This window comes from Dreissena polymorpha, chromosome 9, assembly GCF_020536995.1.
Source record: "Dreissena polymorpha isolate Duluth1 chromosome 9, UMN_Dpol_1.0, whole genome shotgun sequence".
In the NCBI taxonomy this organism is placed as follows: Eukaryota; Metazoa; Mollusca; class Bivalvia; order Myida; family Dreissenidae; genus Dreissena; species Dreissena polymorpha.
The window spans coordinates 7,207,426-7,224,691 of NC_068363.1; the positions used below are offsets into that span (position 1 = coordinate 7,207,426).

The 17,266-nt window shown below is 36.2% G+C and overlaps 1 protein-coding gene across 7 annotated transcripts in view; it reads left to right on the forward strand.

Moving 5' to 3' along the window:
• Window positions 1-11,829, forward strand: part of LOC127845097 (uncharacterized) — a 32,746-nt gene extending 20,917 nt beyond the window's left edge. For 5 of the 7 annotated variants that reach the window (XM_052375795.1, XM_052375788.1, XM_052375790.1 and 2 more), the window contains 8 exons: window positions 912-947; window positions 2,454-2,483; window positions 4,835-4,969; window positions 7,569-7,735; window positions 8,886-8,971; window positions 9,538-9,669; window positions 10,144-10,278; window positions 10,894-11,829. In XM_052375795.1, the coding sequence (XP_052231755.1) occupies window positions 912-947; window positions 2,454-2,483; window positions 4,835-4,969; window positions 7,569-7,735; window positions 8,886-8,971; window positions 9,538-9,669; window positions 10,144-10,278; window positions 10,894-10,982 (810 nt within the window). In that variant the 3' untranslated portion in view covers window positions 10,983-11,829. The remainder of the gene's footprint in view (window positions 1-911; window positions 948-2,453; window positions 2,484-4,834; window positions 4,970-7,568; window positions 7,736-8,885; window positions 8,972-9,537; window positions 9,670-10,143; window positions 10,279-10,893) is intronic. The other 2 variants (XM_052375789.1, XM_052375791.1) reach the window with 1 other exon arrangement.
• Window positions 11,830-17,266: the final 5,437 nt, after the last annotated feature.

The following is a 17,266-nucleotide window of genomic DNA, read 5'->3' on the forward strand; positions in this document are numbered from 1 at the left end:
CTTAACTTACATATTCCCGTAGATTAATGAAGCAACGAGAGCTGCTAATTCGCTTAAATTTGCGATTCCCAATGAAAAGAACTTATGTTTGAAATATTATTATAAGTTACACATTTGAGAACAAAAACGTTCTTATTTATTTCTGTCTAAACAAACTTAGTAAGGAAGCCATATTATACTTACATCGAAAATTTAACACACTCAGATGTGTATTGCACGAAGTTATGAATTAGTGGGCATACAGATTGTTTAACATTAAAATGAGTACTGATTAAGGAAACAGCATGTATTAATCTACATGTTAAAGTTTGCATGAAGACGTGTTAACATTACGATAAGTCTAGAATGCAGAAGTTGTTTGAATGAGTTTTTCCATTAAAAAGTGGACTGCCTTGTGAGCTACATAGACCATAGAATGCTTGCTGTACATTCTCTTTCAACGCATATTCAACAAATGCAGAATAACTGTATTTTTAGTAATTTAAATTTATAAATAATAAACTATTTGAAACCTAAATTGAACAGTTTTATTTCAATACAACTTTGGTGCTTTCATATTAATTTTTTATATTGTTTTACAAATAAATTGCCTTGTGAATTGCATGCATCGGGTATTTGTTATGTGTTTTTTTCACTTATGTAAAACTGTATTCCTTTAATATGGGAACTCATTGTTTAGCTAGGTTACCTGCAAATTATTGTTGCTATTAAAACACAAGTAATTCAATAAGTGTTACATTTTACAATAACACTATTACTTCTGCGGATTCTTTAAAAAAAATCGTATAAAATGTACTTTCTGAAAATCGATTTCCGAACTTTATGCTATAAAATATAGCCTGTATCTTGATATAATAAGTATTGCTCTTTGGACGCTGTTCTGTGTTATGTATCGTGATTTTGTTTTACAGTACGATCCATACGCTGCCGAACAGCAAAACTCTAAGGTAAGGACGATTACACAGTCTTGTATTCGAGGCTTGCCTTTCAAAAAAAACAGGCGTAATGTACGCGCAAATATTGTCCGAAATCAATCTGTATATTTCAAATAGGGAGATCCGGCACGACAATTTCCGTTGTTATGGCATTTTCTAATTTAATCTTATTACTTTGAATTAAAATTCAAAGTAGGCGGATATTTCCTTTGTGAATCAGCCTTTTTCGGACATTAAAAAGCTGACTTTACCTTATGGTCAGGGATAGCACAAAATAACCGTGCATGGAGTTTGAGTTTCATACGTCAACCCTTGTTTCTTGTTTACCCATTTATGCCTAGTGGACTATCCCATACTTCTAAATTGGATCAATTTATTTCCAAAATTAGGGATGTCTAGTATATTTATTTCTATATTTAGAATATTTCTTACAGAAATTCCTTTAAGCAAACAGCGCAGACCCATCATGCCAAGGCCTTTTTTTCTAGACGCTATGCATAAATGGGTTTATGTATGTTAAAAATATTTGATGGCATATAACCAACAAAAAGCAGATACATTATACAAATAACCATATATTTGAAAGAACACAGCAGTAATTGTCCATATATTGAAACAAAAAGAATTCGCACAATATGTATTTTCGGTAAATCAAATCTATATCGTTTATAATAGCTTGTTTCTCATTTTATTTTCTTAGTATGACTCAGTAAGTATATACCACTTCAGTCCTAGGTCTGCGTCTCCTTCCGTACCCCCTCCCTGTAATTTATTTACCTTTTTTACCATGGTTCGGTAATTCTAACATGTCTTTCAATAGAAATTAACCTGCGTCTTCATCGATAGAACATCATTCCAACTGTCAAACTGTCTGTCGTTGAACATTATAATAAATAACTAATAATACATATGAGTCGTGTTCTGAGAAAACTGGGCAAAATGCATGTGCGTAAAGTGTCGTCCCAGATTAGCCTGTGCAGTTCGCACAGGCTAATCAGGGACGACACTTTACGCTGTTATGACATTTTTCGTTTTAATGGAGTCTCTTCTTAGCAAAAATCCAATTAAGGCGGAAAGTGTCGTCCCTGATTAGCCTGTGCGGACTGCACAGGCTAATCTAGGACGACACTTTACGCACATGCATTATGCCCAGTTTTCTCAGAACACGACTCATATATTATACATAATATTATAACAAACCATATTTCTCTATATGTTGTTCGTATATCTTGCAGTGCTAGTAATATACTATTTTTTGTTCATGATATATTAATAACTTTCGAATTGAATACTTTGTAGTTAAATTATTATTAAATCATTATTTAAATTTGGTAAAGATCATATTTATAACATACTCGAGCCCAAACGAAATACCGGACTTAAAATTCCGTACCTCTTTACGACAGCTCACGAAATTTACGCAACGCATTTATGCACCGTAACTATGAATGCGGTGTTATATTAGTCGTAAGTTTTGTCTTTAAATGTAAACACTTTTCTGACATTTCGTTTTAATAGCGACGTGACGCATCATCAAAAGGGGGCGAAGTAAGTATATGCATGGGTAATTGGGACATGCTAATAAACATATAACCTTCTTTTAACGTCAATAAACTTTTTTTTCTTTCTTTCTTTTAATTATCACTGAGCAAGGCATATACTTAGACTATGACATGGTAAGAATATAATATGGTTTCATTATTTGAATAATTATCACTGCATTATAAGTATTATTAAGTCAGAAGTGCTAGCCTATATGCATATTGATATTAAGATATAAGATGTGATGTCTTGTTATTTAGGATGACATGTATTAAGTATACCGGTACATTTCAAATGAAGACGTATACTCAGAAATCATGCCGTAAAATTTAAGACATATTGTGTTGAATGATACTTTAGCTATTTCATCGTTGAACGATTCTATTAAGGCATGATATTGTTATTTATGTAAGGTTGTCATAAAACATTTTTTCTTACTCAACAAACAAATAAATACTCTGCCGTTAACTCATTCTAAGCACTATTCATTTCTCATAAAAAGTATCCTGTCTTATTTACGGATCAGTGATTTCTTGACCCCGTTATTGTTCTTCCGTGATCCCGTCGGCGTCATTTATCTGTATATGTCAGTCTTCTACCATTTTCTCCAAGTCTTCTCGCGATCTCTCGCTGTCTTCTCGCGATCTCTCGCTGGAAGATGGGCATGGAGTGAGTATGAGCAAGCGTGTGTCGTGACGATTATAACCTACTTATTCGGAAAATGTTCAGCTAGTTATTTAACAAAACACAAATTTATATATTCATTTCCTGAACACAAACACCAAGAACTCGCACAGCTGTGGACATGTTTGGTACAAATTGCGGATGCTTCATGACTTGTACACAACAATGGAAATGTGTGATTTTGCAATTTAATAGAATAGTTTCAAAGGGCATAAATAAATGAAAGTGTCTTTCATTAGATGGTGGTGATGGACCATAGCTGAGTTTGGGTGTGAACAACGTGTTACTGGCAGAAGTGTACGAGTGTTGATAGAGTGTGCACCCAAATGATGATATTGTGATACAACTAGAATGCCAACTTAAAATAATAAGCATTTCATCTAGTCTTATTACAATGTATACCGTTCGGTCTTGTTGTTTTTAAGTGTTTTTTTATGGTAATAAACTCTTCTTTAACAACTATGAAGAAAGTTTCATGCTTTTGATTTCAAGCCTAACTCTTATCGCATCTTCTTTTAATTCGTGAAAAAAACACTCATATGTTCATAGACCTTTAACATATATATTTACCAAAGCAATCAATCATACGTTTGCATCTGTGGTAATTTTTGGAGTGTGTTTTGGTTGTGGTAAATACATTTAAATTATTTTCCATGCCATGTGTTACAAACGATATTTATTTTTATAATGAATGATGGTACTATGATTGTTTAAATTCTCGAAAGAAAGTCATATAGATTTGTTTGGCATTTTATCTCTTCCTTTTGTAAGCCTTCGTCATCAACGTATCTTTATCCAATAATGTATGATGAATGAAATGTTCATAAATACGCTTTTATCACTGCTATCGTATTTTGCATTATACATTGATTTAAATCATATTGAAGAGTACGCCATGCATTCATTATAACAATAAACATACATTTGCATCCACCACATATTCATTACATGTCAGAACCATTGCACGTTGTGGCATATAAAGTGATGATGAGGTTCTTAAATATCGATACTTCTTTGACCAGTCGTGCAGCCATGATTCATTACACGCATGATTTTCTCAAAGTCAACATACACATTATTACGGAATCCAGATAGTGCCATCTATAATCTCGCACTTCTTTCATCAAGCGCGACACTAGACACACGAAGCGATACTTGATCTTTTTCTTGACAGTCGCGGCGATACTTGATATTTTTCTCAAGTATCAAGTATCGCCGCGACTGTCAAGGAAAAAGATAAAGTATCGCTTCGTGTGTCTAGTGTCGCCATTGATGAAAGAAGTGCGAGATTATAGATGGCCCTATCCGGATTCCGTACATTATAGCACTCGCCACTCTGAATAAGCAGACGATCTGTGAAATGAAATTTATCTTACGGAGAATTCCGAAGATATTCGATGTATCACGATTGATCTAACGGAAGATTCCTGATATATTCGGTGTATCCCGATTGATTTTAATGAGATAGTCGGTGTAACTTTATTCATGTTATGGAGGATTTCGGAGATAGTCGATGTACCGCGATTTATCTTACGAATGTTTCCGGAGATAGTCTATGTATCACGGCATATCTTACGGAGGATTCCGGAGTTAGTGGATGTTTGACGATTGATATAACGAGGGAATCCGGAGATAGTCGATGTATCACGATTTTTGCACTGACCTCATTGCAGCCTCATCCCGGTTGGATCCTGCTTCTCCGCTTCCATCGAGACGGTATCGCGCAGGTGAAGCGGGCTCTCCTCATGTGTCAGAAGCATATCGAACAGGACATGGGCAGAATCATGGGCATAGCTCTCTCTTATGGTGTAAGTAAAATCATGGGCATAGCTGTATCTTATGGTGTAAGTAGAATCATGGGCATATCTCTCTTTAATGGTGTAAGTAATATCATGGACAAAACTCTCTCTAATGGTGTAAGTAGAATCATGGGCATAGCTCTCTCTTATGGTGTAAGTAGAATCATGGGCATAGCTCTCTCTTATGGTGTAAGTTGAATCATGGGCATAGCTCTCTCTTATGGTGTAAGTTGAATCATGGGCATAGCTCTCTCTTATGGTGTAAGTAGAATCATGGGCATAGCTCTCTTTAATGGTTTAAGTAGAAAGATGGGCATAGCTCTCTTTAATGGTGTAAGTAATATCATAGACATAGCTCTCTCTTATGGTGTAAGTAGAATCATGGGCATAGCTCTCTGTAATGGTGTAAGTAGAATCATGGGCATAGCTGTATCTTATGGTGTAAGTAGAATCATGGGCATATCTCTCTTTAATGGTGTAAGTAATATCATGGACAAAGCTCTCTCTAATGGTGTAAGTAGAATCATGGGCATAGCTCTCTCTTATGGTGTAAGTTGAATCATGGGCATAGCTCTCTCTTATGGTGTAAGTAGAAAGATGGGCATAGCTCTCTTTAATGGTGTAAGTAGAAAGATGGGCATAGCTCTCTTTAATGGTGTAAGTAATATCATGGACAAAGCTCTCTCTTATGGTGTTAGTAGAATCATGGGCATAGCTCTCTTAAATGGTGTTAGTAATATCACGGACTAAGCTCTCTATAATGGTGTAAGTAGAATCATGGACATAGCTCTTTCTTATGGTGTAAGTATAATCATGGGCATAGCTCTCTCTCTCTCTCTAATTGCCATAATGTTGGCAGGATCATGGGAATAGTTCTCTCTTATGGTTTAAGTAGAAGTAGTGACAATACAATATTTATCCCACTTTTACAGCGAAATCGGTTGATTAAAGCCCCGTTGATTAAATTTCATCTATAATCAACGGCAAGGCTATAATCAATGGCACGAAATGACGTCATCAACTGCCGAACCGGGACTACTTTTTCCCACGCACCTCGTCACCTGTATTTGCCAAGTGCATCAATAATAAAAACAATCTCAAATGTTTGTCAACCTTAATGACCTTAAAACAAAGGAAAGTAGCAAAAACGAGTTTTTTGTCATTTATTGTCATTAAAACCTAGTATTAGGTAAATTTAACACTATGCAAATAGGTTCTGTTGTTGTTGCTCCCCTTTGAAGAAGTCAGTTCGAGTTGCTCCCCTTTGACCGTAGAAAACAATCGTCTGGACCAAGAAATCCTGTGTTCATTTACAAGCTGTACTCGGATATGCGTCCATCTGATTTTTCTTCAAAGCATCTTTTCTACCTGGTAATACGCACAAATGACACTGCATCCCGGTGATTCTTGCGTCAACAATTGGGTGTCAACAAGTTAGGTCAGATGCTGAAGGCCATGGCAAAAGACGCCGGCTTTCTCAAGCACAAGAGAATAACGAACCACTCAGTTCGCAAATTACTGGTCCAAAAACTTCGAAATGCAAACATTCCACCCACTGAAACCATGGCCATAACAGGGCACAAAAATGTCCAGTCCATAACCAATTATTCCAACATATCTGTTGAACAACAGCAAAAGTGATCATTCTTGCTCAGTCCAGTAAATGTTACAATCCAACAGATTCCTCTTGTTTACCTTCATGCACCGAAACTATGGCCGAAATGCAGCCCAGACAACCACTGTCTACCGTCGAACAAGTTGATCTTGATGTTCGCCCCACCCAGTCACTTCACCAGCAAATGTCTTTCTCTAGTTCGAACAACTTTGCCTCACAATTCTTTGGTGCCACTTTCAACATTCAAAATGTTAATGTATATAATTAGCTTAAATCCAAGTAATCTTTGTTATTTCGTCACGAAATAACCACATATTATAACAAAGAAGCAAATATTGTGCACCTCGTGATCGACTCGATAGTTTGATATCGAAAGTGAATTGTGTGTGGTGTTAGGCTACGTTGTAAACAAATGTAGTTCCTTGTATATAACAACTTAATGTCATATTGATATCATAAAACTTAAAGATTTGCAATTCAATATGATTAAAATTGTAATTAATAACGCTCGACACTTTGTTACAGAACGATATTCTGATTTAAAAAAATGATTATTTGATCAGCGGTTATTTTTGGAACGCGGAGTAATACACTGACCTTGGTTACACTACAGTCATTATCAAAGTACGACAAACACTCATGAAAACTTATTTTGTTTAAATAAAAAAAGTTTACTGAATAAAAAGTGGGATAAATAGAATAATAGGTTAGTGTTGATTATAGATCAGGTTTATCATGCTCGGCACGAAAACGAAAAAGCACTCGCCAAGGCTCGTGCTTTTTGTTTTCTAAGCCTCGCATGATAAACCTGATCTATAATCAACACTAACCTATTATTCTCTATTTATACAATATTTTTACCATGCAATACTCTACAAACAATTGAGGTGTGTTTCGCGTTGGGAAATTTCGCATACGATAGGGAGGTGACAATACAATCTTTATGCAATACAATTATTAACAAAAAATGGAGGTGTGTTTCGTGTTTTGAAGGTTCGCATACGAGAGGGAGGCGACGCCTGGGTGACGTTCGGGCGCATGCGTCATTTCGGGGGCGGAAACTGGGACGTCCAGCAGTCCCCCACCCAGGACGAGACCAACTACTGCGTCCTTGCAATATACTATCCGTCCTTGACCAGAGCAATACAATGGTTCGACAGGTAACTGAATTGGTGTTTCGCGTTATTCGAGGATCTGGTTCTGACTGGTAGTATTGTACAGTTTCCTACGGTGACATAGAGGGACATTCACTTCTCTTTTTTGACTGTTTTAAATTACACTCCTCTTGTTTCTATCTCGTTCCCACGGCATACTTTCTCGTAGGAACGACTTACTAACTCGTGGAAACGAGTAAGCTATGTCGCTCGAACGACTAAAAATGTCGAGGGAAAACAACAGAAAAAAGGAGTCCAACACTAAATAAAAGAGAGGTGCAATGAAAAAGAGCGGTTCAGTAGATAAAGACGAGATGCATTGAACAAAAGAGGAGAGAATTTTACGTAACTCGAGGGAACGACTTACTAACTCGTGGGGACGAGATAGCAATGCCGTGGGAACTACTTACTAAGTCGAGGGAACGCGATCGAACAAAGAGGAGTGCAAAACTAAATAAAAGACCGTTGCAATAAATTATTTTGTTTTATCCACTTTAAAAATCATTTACTAGATGGTCAAATGATATCATATATACTAGTCATACGACAAACTGACCGAGACGCAGCTGAGGTCAATGTGTTTGTGACTGTTGTTATGGTCAGGGAATTTGAGTTACTATTATTTAGCCTCTTGCTTATAACTGTTTATCAAGCCACGTTATATGTCAGCTTTTACCAACGCTACACGACCAACTTTTTGTAAATAAACAATAACATGCGCACCAATCATTGTTTAGCAATGACGTGGTTATTGTTTGTCCTCACTGCATTCTCACAAACGGCATCCTAAGGTCTGGCAACAGTGACCAATGCCAGCAATATTAAGCCCCGTCACAATAAAACATTTAAATCATTTGTACGTAATGTATTTTATGTAGCCGACTAAGTGTTTGATTATTTACTTGCAAATAAAATAACAAAATGCAACCAATCTTACTAAGCCCCCTAACTAAAAAATATAATACAAATAAATAATGAAATCAATAAACTACGAAAGGACACAAACTAATCAATACATTATCGCGATATAGCACAAAGCTATCATTAGAAAACCCCAATAATATGAAGCTTAAAATTGAAACTGTATCCTTGACAAATTGAATAAATAATATTCTTTAAGCGTGCTATCAACAGGACACCGTTTGATCATTTTCAGAGACTCGATGTTCAAACAGAAGGATTTCCCAACGCCTTACACGACTGACTGCATCGCTCTGCCTCTCAACTCCAGTGTGGACACAAGTAGGTGCTTTGTTAATAATTCTGGGCAAAGTGTGCGGTTCATCACTTTGGACACAAGTATGTTTTGGGTGAATAGTTCTGGGCAAAGTGTGAAGCTCATGTGGACGCAAGAAGGTTCTTTGTGAACATTCTGGGCCAAGTATGATGCTTATGTGGACGCAAGTAGGTTCTTTGTGAATAATTCTTGACCAAGTGTGAGGCTCATGGCGACGCAAGAAGATTCATTAAACAAAATTTGGCCAGGAGGGCTGCTTATTATGTGGACACAAGTAGGTTATTTGTGAATAATTCTGGACTAAATATGAGTTTCTTTCGCCCGGATGAATCCGACTTGGATCATCTGTTCTAATGCAGTTATGCGAAGGATACGATTTACAGATGGTAAGCAATGTGGTTTGGGATAGTGATTGTAAGATGGTAGATCCAGTATTTGATGCCTTTTTGGGCGATCTAAAGGACGCTCACAATGTATGGATCAAACCGATGACCTCCCAGTCGCTTGGCGGACATAATATCCACTTCGTCTCAGTGACCTTAGAAATTTAACTCTCCTATTTTGTTTCCAGAGTTTAGCAAGACGCTTGTGCTGACGGAGTATCCACGCATAAGCCATCCCGAGTACTTCAGGGACAAGTTCTCCATCCCGACGGAAGACATGATGCGGACCAGGTTCCGGTCCACGCCGTATGTCGTCAAAGGTACGCAACTCCCAAGTATCTTAAGAAGATTCCTAAGATTCCCAAGATTCCCAAGTGATCTCCCTTAAAGATGAGAAAAATCCATTGTAGTATGGGCGACAACTGTGTGATTGTTACTCGAAAGTACAATATTCTATTACCAGATTGCAACGCTTGTGTAAGGTATTTTACTTTTGGGTTAACTTATTAAATACATAGGAGGGAATCCCGTATTTTTTTGTATATATGCTATAATATTATATAATATATACACAAAAAATAATACGGGATTCCCTCCTGTGATTAAATATGTGTCTAGAATTTGACATACGTTGCGTATGATTCGATACAAGTTTCGGCCATTTCCAGCTTACGCAATTATTGTAGTTTAGTGCGTGTTTGCGTTTAAATGGAATAGTTGACTAATGCGGGACGACTTTTTACGCTTATGCATCAAAACCATTTCACATCTCAATTTACCTCTTCTTGTTACAGCGACCTCTATCCCGATTGACGACCCACGGCAACGCGTTGCTAGGCACCTAAGGGGTTGCTGGATCAAACGCAACAGCATCATCACCGTCAGCATGTTCGACTCTATGAGCGAGGCACACCGATACTTCACAGACCGTAAGTAAAAGCGAAAAAGTGAACATAAAAATTTGATCTACCATTGCCCGTATACATCAACATATTCGTACACTTAAGAATTGAGAACCAAGAAAAATATGTCGATCATTTACAGGTTTTTACTGTTGATTATGTCATTAACAAACAGTTCCACATGAATAATGATGAAGATAAAAGTGGTTTATGCCACGTTTGACTAAATATTTAAACAGTTCTTGAACGATCCATTTCAAAGAATATTTCAAAAAATAGTCTTTATTCGTAGACGTAAGTCTTAAGTCTAAAAATTCTTTGGTGAATACTGGCCCTGGTAAGGATTTCTTCTTTTTAATTGATTATGAATTCATCAATGTCCAAACCAATATTTATTTGAAAAATAACAACAGAAACACTGTTTTGCTTTTTCGTAAGATTTACGATAACATAATTTTAATACCACTCTGTAGGGGAAAAATACAAGTTGAAAGTGATTTATGTTATGCAATTTTCAGTTGCCTTTACAACCTCACGTGAAACATACACAGTTATAATACATTACAGAAAAATATATTATCATTATTGGATAAAATAAACCTGGTCCTCGTTATTTTTCATTATTTGTATGTTGTTCACCAGCTGAATACTACAAATGCAAGGAATGTCAGGACCGTGTGTCCGCCCCGACCACCGTCATCATGGATCTCGAGGATTGGCGGAACCTGTAGTAAACACCACGTGACACGCGCGTTGCACGATTTCAAAGGGACGTAACTCGTGTATGCGCAGGGGCGAGCACTACATAGCAGATTAACTGTGATATATTTTATTAAATTACATATTTTCTCTTTATCATTTGTGATATGTTGACACTTTTTCTTAGACTCGTGTGTGTATGCGACTGAATTGTTTATTTCAGAAAGTAGATTTGGGAACTCATTAATTTTAAAGGATAGTTGAATAATTATCATTTATTTATAATTTTATAGTATTAAACGCAATTATGTATAAAGTACTATTTTTCATATTTAAATTGAAGAGAAATAATTTAATATGGACGACAAAATGTATACATAAACATCTGTACACATTTTTTCCACACTGTCAATACATATAAACAAAAAATTGTTTTCTTCGGATTAATATGATGATGCATTGATTTTTTAAAGCGACGTGTGTCTAAACGTATGGTGGCTTTGGGGACTAGATTGTAATGCGTGTCATGTCAATTGACCTACGTCATGCGAAAATAGGTCTTATTCCATATGCGACCAATGTAACTCCAGACCAGCCAGCGCATTCATACAGTCTGATCAGGAGCTACCCTGTCCTCTATTGAGACCACTAAACCTTATGTATCTTCATATGGGTCTGAGTAACTACCGATCAGATTGGACAGTGCATAATCGCAGTCTAGTCTGGAGTTACGCTCGGCGCTTATGGCATAAGGTCCATTTTCGCATGACTGGGCTCAATGTGCAAGTGCCGTGATGCATATATACTCGTCTTGCAATTTGTAAATGTCACTTTATATTTGTGTAAATAGATGTAGAAGAATAAAGGGATTACACAGAGGGTTGGCTTGTTGAATTAGAATAAAGCATGTATAGCATTTTTATTATCGTGTAGTGTCTAACATCAAATGTTTTTCGAACGATTGATTTCAGTTTGTGTTCCTATCAGTAACAACGAATAATCATGCACCTCACATAAAGCCCAAAATCAAGTCTTCCAACTAGATAAGGGCATTTCTTGTAATTAAGCATTTCATTGCTAACTTTTTTTGTAGAAAAAGCTCAGTACTCGTAATCAATGTGAAGACACATAACGCATGTATAAAGCGTTCAATGTGAAGACACATAACGCATGTATTATAAAGCGTTCAATATGAAGACACATAACGCATGTATAAAGCGTTAAATGTGAAGACACATAACGCATGTATAAAGCGTTAAATGTGAAGACACATAACGCATGTATAAAGCGTTAAATGTGAAGACACATAACGCATGTGTAAAGCGTTCAATGTGAAGACACATAACGCATGTATAAAGCGTTAAATGTGAAGACACATAACGCATGTATTATAAAGCGTTCAATGTGAAGACACATAACGCATGTATAAAGCGTTAAATGTGAAGACACATAACGCATGTATAAAGCGTTCAATGTGAAGACACATAACGCATGTATAAAGCGTTCAATGTGAAGACACATAACGCATGTATAAAGCGTTCAATGTGAAGACACATAACGCATGTATAAAGCGTTCAATGTGAAGACACATAACGCATGTATTATCCCATCATCAGACGTGCATTGTCGAAATAAACCACTGTGAAATAAATTTACCTTTATTTCAGCAGTGCTGAAATATAGCTGTCACGCGCGGCGAAGAATGTTCATATTACTCGGAATCAACTATAAAGTAATCATTTTTAGTAAAATCGAATCAGATTCAACAAAACAAACAATTTGATACCAAGATGTAATATAGTTTTTACACATAATGCAACTCAAAAAGCAAATAAACATTATTTACAAATATTAAGTGCGCGTACTCGTGACGTCATTATTAATACGTCATACGACACAATGCATGTTGTTTCACGCTAAAGATGCAGTTGTTTAGTGTCTTTTTTTCATTATTTCTTAAAAATCGGGGACGTAGAGGTATGATAAACGAAAAACAGGTTGGTTACTGATCTTTTTGTAATGTATTAGGCTCGACACGATTAAAATAATGAAACAATGTTTGCTTAAAATATCTTTGGGATTTTCCGTCTAGTTCGATTTTCCTATTCTATGTTTAAAGAAATAATTTACGTCTAAGAAAATTGATGGGATAAATCGAATACTAGGTCGGTGCCGAATAAAGCAAAGTTTATCTTGCTCGGCACGAAAATCTGAACCACTCGCCTTTGCTTTATTCGGCACCGACCTAGTATTCTCTATTTATAAAGCGTTCAATGTGAAGACACATAACGCATGTAAAAAGCATTCAATGTGAAGACACGTAACGCATGTATTATAAAGCGTTCAATGTGAAGACACATTTCGCATAAAGCGTTCATGATGAGCAAGAATCCTAAAGCTTGTGCCAGTTGACTACGACTACTAAAAGTATTGGTTCAACTGTGATGCATGATAAATGTACGACAGTTAACTTTATAAAAGAAACAATGCTAATTTTCACAGAAAAGTATACCCGGTAGTCAATATCTTTCGAACTGGTCAATTTGAAAACGATCTAATTAAATGACCGAGACAGAAAAGTTGAATTGTGTTTGAAGCTTTATGAAACTTAACATATGAATAAAGGGTTCACGTTTAACCTATTACAACTTAACTGACTACTTCATGAGCCTCGATATGAGAAAACGGGGCTTAATACATGTGCAGAAAGTTTTGTCCCAGATAAGATTGTGCAGTCCGTCCAGGCTAATCAGGGACGACACTTTCCGCCTAGACAGGATTGTCGTTCAGAAGATCATTCTTTTTACAAGCATATAATAACCGCGGAATTTGTCGTCCCTTATTAGTAGGGCTGTCACGATACGCCGTGAGCGTACCGCGGTATATCGTGGTACGGCAACACTGTATCGCGGTACGTACCGCGATATTTTACAGAATATGTATCTGTAAAGAAAACAGTTTACAAACTTTATTTAACTCAATAATCAGAAAACACTGGTATCATAGTATGACTAGAAACTGTAAAAGAAACTGTAATAAACTTGATAGAAGTAGTCATTGTTATTGTTATTCGCGTCTTTTTCTAAAATGTCCGCCATGTTGTTTACAATAGCTGTGACTACGACCTGTGTAAATCGAACGCTTCAAGGGCATGTTTAAAATGCGGAGTCAGCAGGCCCAGTATTGAAAATCCGTAGCGTTCTGACTCTTCCTCGACTTATTCATAATCTTAAGATAACATGATTTGGAAGTGCCATGCTTTGAACGATCGATATTCTAAAGAAAGAAAATAAGAAATAGAGTAAACATCTTTTGGATAATTATGAACTTATTTGCAAAGGAAATCTAACCCAGATTCCAAAAAAGGTACGGACCCATACATCGCCGTATTTTAAACGTGAAAGTTAAACATCTACCAGTGGAAGCGCTTGCTTGACCTGGATATTAACGGATTATTTATTTAGCCCTTTTGAATCGCTTCTACAGTTTTCAAAACGATATCTGTATCAAAATAATTATGTAATGTATTTATATATGTGCAAATTTAAAATATTAAAAAAACCGGTGCGGCAACGCCGTACCGCGGTGCGATTTTTTTCACGACATGCACCGCGATATACCGGTATACCGGTGAATCGTGACAGCCCTACTTATTAGCCTGTGCGGATTGCACAATCTAATCCGGGACGACACTTAAAGCACATGCATAAAGTCCGGGTTTTTAATAGCGTGTAAATGTATCAGTTTCGTGTAGAAAAATGCATGATCGCTCTTCGATTTAATAGAACATGCAAATTGCAAAGTACAAAAACATGAAGAATCCACGTGTCTATATATTGCATATTGATTGACCGAAACACAATTGTAAAGAGTGGTTACACCGTTGCTTTTGTTTTAAATTTAAGATTGGGTGTTCCATATGTATGAATGCTTGCAACTGTGTCATTCGTTCCTCATCTTTAGCAAATATACGAACAATGTATCATTTATGACCATAGTGCAATATAATCAACACTCCTAATAACTATCACGCGATTTGGTGTGAACATATGATGCTATTGTATTGCTTTGTACAGCCGATGCCTTTAACGTTCCCATTTTACTCCATATAACGCTTGTTTTCTTCCATGTATTCGATTACAGCCTTCAAGACACACCGCGCTTTTCATTAACCCTGTCGGTGCTTCAATTATTTTGCCTGAGTGCTATTGTGTGATATTCATTTGTTAATGTTTTGCAATCGGTCACTTGCAATTGATAACGTATATCATGCTGCAAATGAGCCCCGTTCTGTGAAAATTGGGCTTAATGCATGCTCGTTAAGTATAGTCCCAGATTAGCTTGTGCAGTGCTCAATGTACAGGCTAACTGGGACATCACCTCGCGCACATGCATTAAAATATAAAGAAGTGAAAGCCCTGTTTTCACTAAACGAAATAAACTAATTAATATGGTGTCTGCTTAGCAATAAAACGTCTTGGAAAATAACATAGTAACTGAAATTGTCTTACGATGTTTAAGAAGACGGGCCCCTGGGCCGCGCTATGGTAAAACGAGGCTTAATGCATGTGCGTTCAGTGTCGTCCCGGATTAGCCTTTTCAGTCCGCACAGGCTCAAGGGCGACATTTATCGCTTATATATATATATATATTCGTTAAGAGAAAGTATCTTTATAGCAAAATTCCATTTGAGGCGGGAAGTATCGTCCCTGATTAGCGAACAGCACACGCGTGTCTTGAACGACACTGTGCGCATATGCAATAAGCAACGTTTTGCATGACCGAGGTTCACTGATGTTTCATATACAATTTACAAGCTGAAATGCTTGGTGCATTGATCGTAGGGCAATAATACAAACACAATCACCATCCTCTTCAATTACATTTATAACACTAATAACATGTCATTAAAGCTAAAAAAAACACCGGAATACTTTTTAATGGGGTTTTAAAAATATGGAGTCAACGATGAAATGCGTTTTTGTATTCAATACTGCTCCAGCAGCTGGAGTTTCACTTCTTTATATTGATGTGTAAGTAATATGTTTTCAACTGTGCACTTCCACTTTCAAGTGTTTATTGTAGCCTATAATCCAGCTAAAACATACGTTTTGCATTGATCGTTCCATGCCGGTGATCGAAGCTCCAATAATATTAATGCAGATAATTGTGTTGCTTAAATTCTTATGTCATGTAAAGATAACATTTGGTCGTTAGCCGTAAATACAAGAGCAGTGGACCGTAACGAGAACCTTTTTTCTCATAATCTTGTTTCATAAAGGTGATTAGAGGCCCATGTATGCACATATAGGAATAATAAATCCCTATAAATGTATGAATATATAGGAGAAATTGGTCCTCATAAGTGAATGAATATATAGGAGTAATTGATCCTTATAAGTGTATGAATATATACGGACTATTACGATAGTCAATTGTTCCAAGAGTTTGTATCCCTCGAGTGGCTTCTGTGATGACGCCTCTCGTGTGATGCGAAATAGCACAATCCACGTTTTGAATTCGTTCAATGTTTTAACAAATAGTTTACTCTTAAAAAACACCACTTCCGACAGGTCCTTAAATTCGATAGAGTTTAGATAAAACTATTGTGTTTCGTCACAGAAACGACGTCACACGATGTACTACGTAATATATTTCGTAATAAAAAATATTTATATTTTCGGTGCGCGTAATGTGACGTCATTAAATGGGTCGAAGTAGTCCGGCTAGTATGGTAATACGGAATTGGAAACAGCGAGTAGCGTAGTACGGGATTTTTTATATCAACGATTGATACAACCTGTATTTTGTTAAAAGCATTAAACAGGTATATAATAAATAGGAATAATAGATCCCTATGAGTGCATGGTTATATAGGAATAAAAGATCCATATAAGTGTATTAATATATAAGATTACTATATTGCTGTTAGTGTATGAATATATAGGAATAAAGATATAAATAAGTTTATAAATATAGAGAATTAATATATATAAGTGTATGAATCTAGAGGAATAAGATGTATGAATATATAGGAATAATAGATCCATGTTACTGTAAGAATATATAGGAATTATAGATCCATGTTACTGTAAGAATATATAGGAGTAATAGATCATTGTACGTGTATGATTATTCATGTATAGGAATAATAGATATATGTAGGTGTAAAGAAATACTTGAAACATATAAGTGTGTGAACATATAGGAATAATAGATCCATGTTAATATATGGGAATTATGGATCCATATACGTGTATGGATGTATAGAAAAACTAAAACCGTATAAGGGACACTTTACTCGCCATCCTAAGAT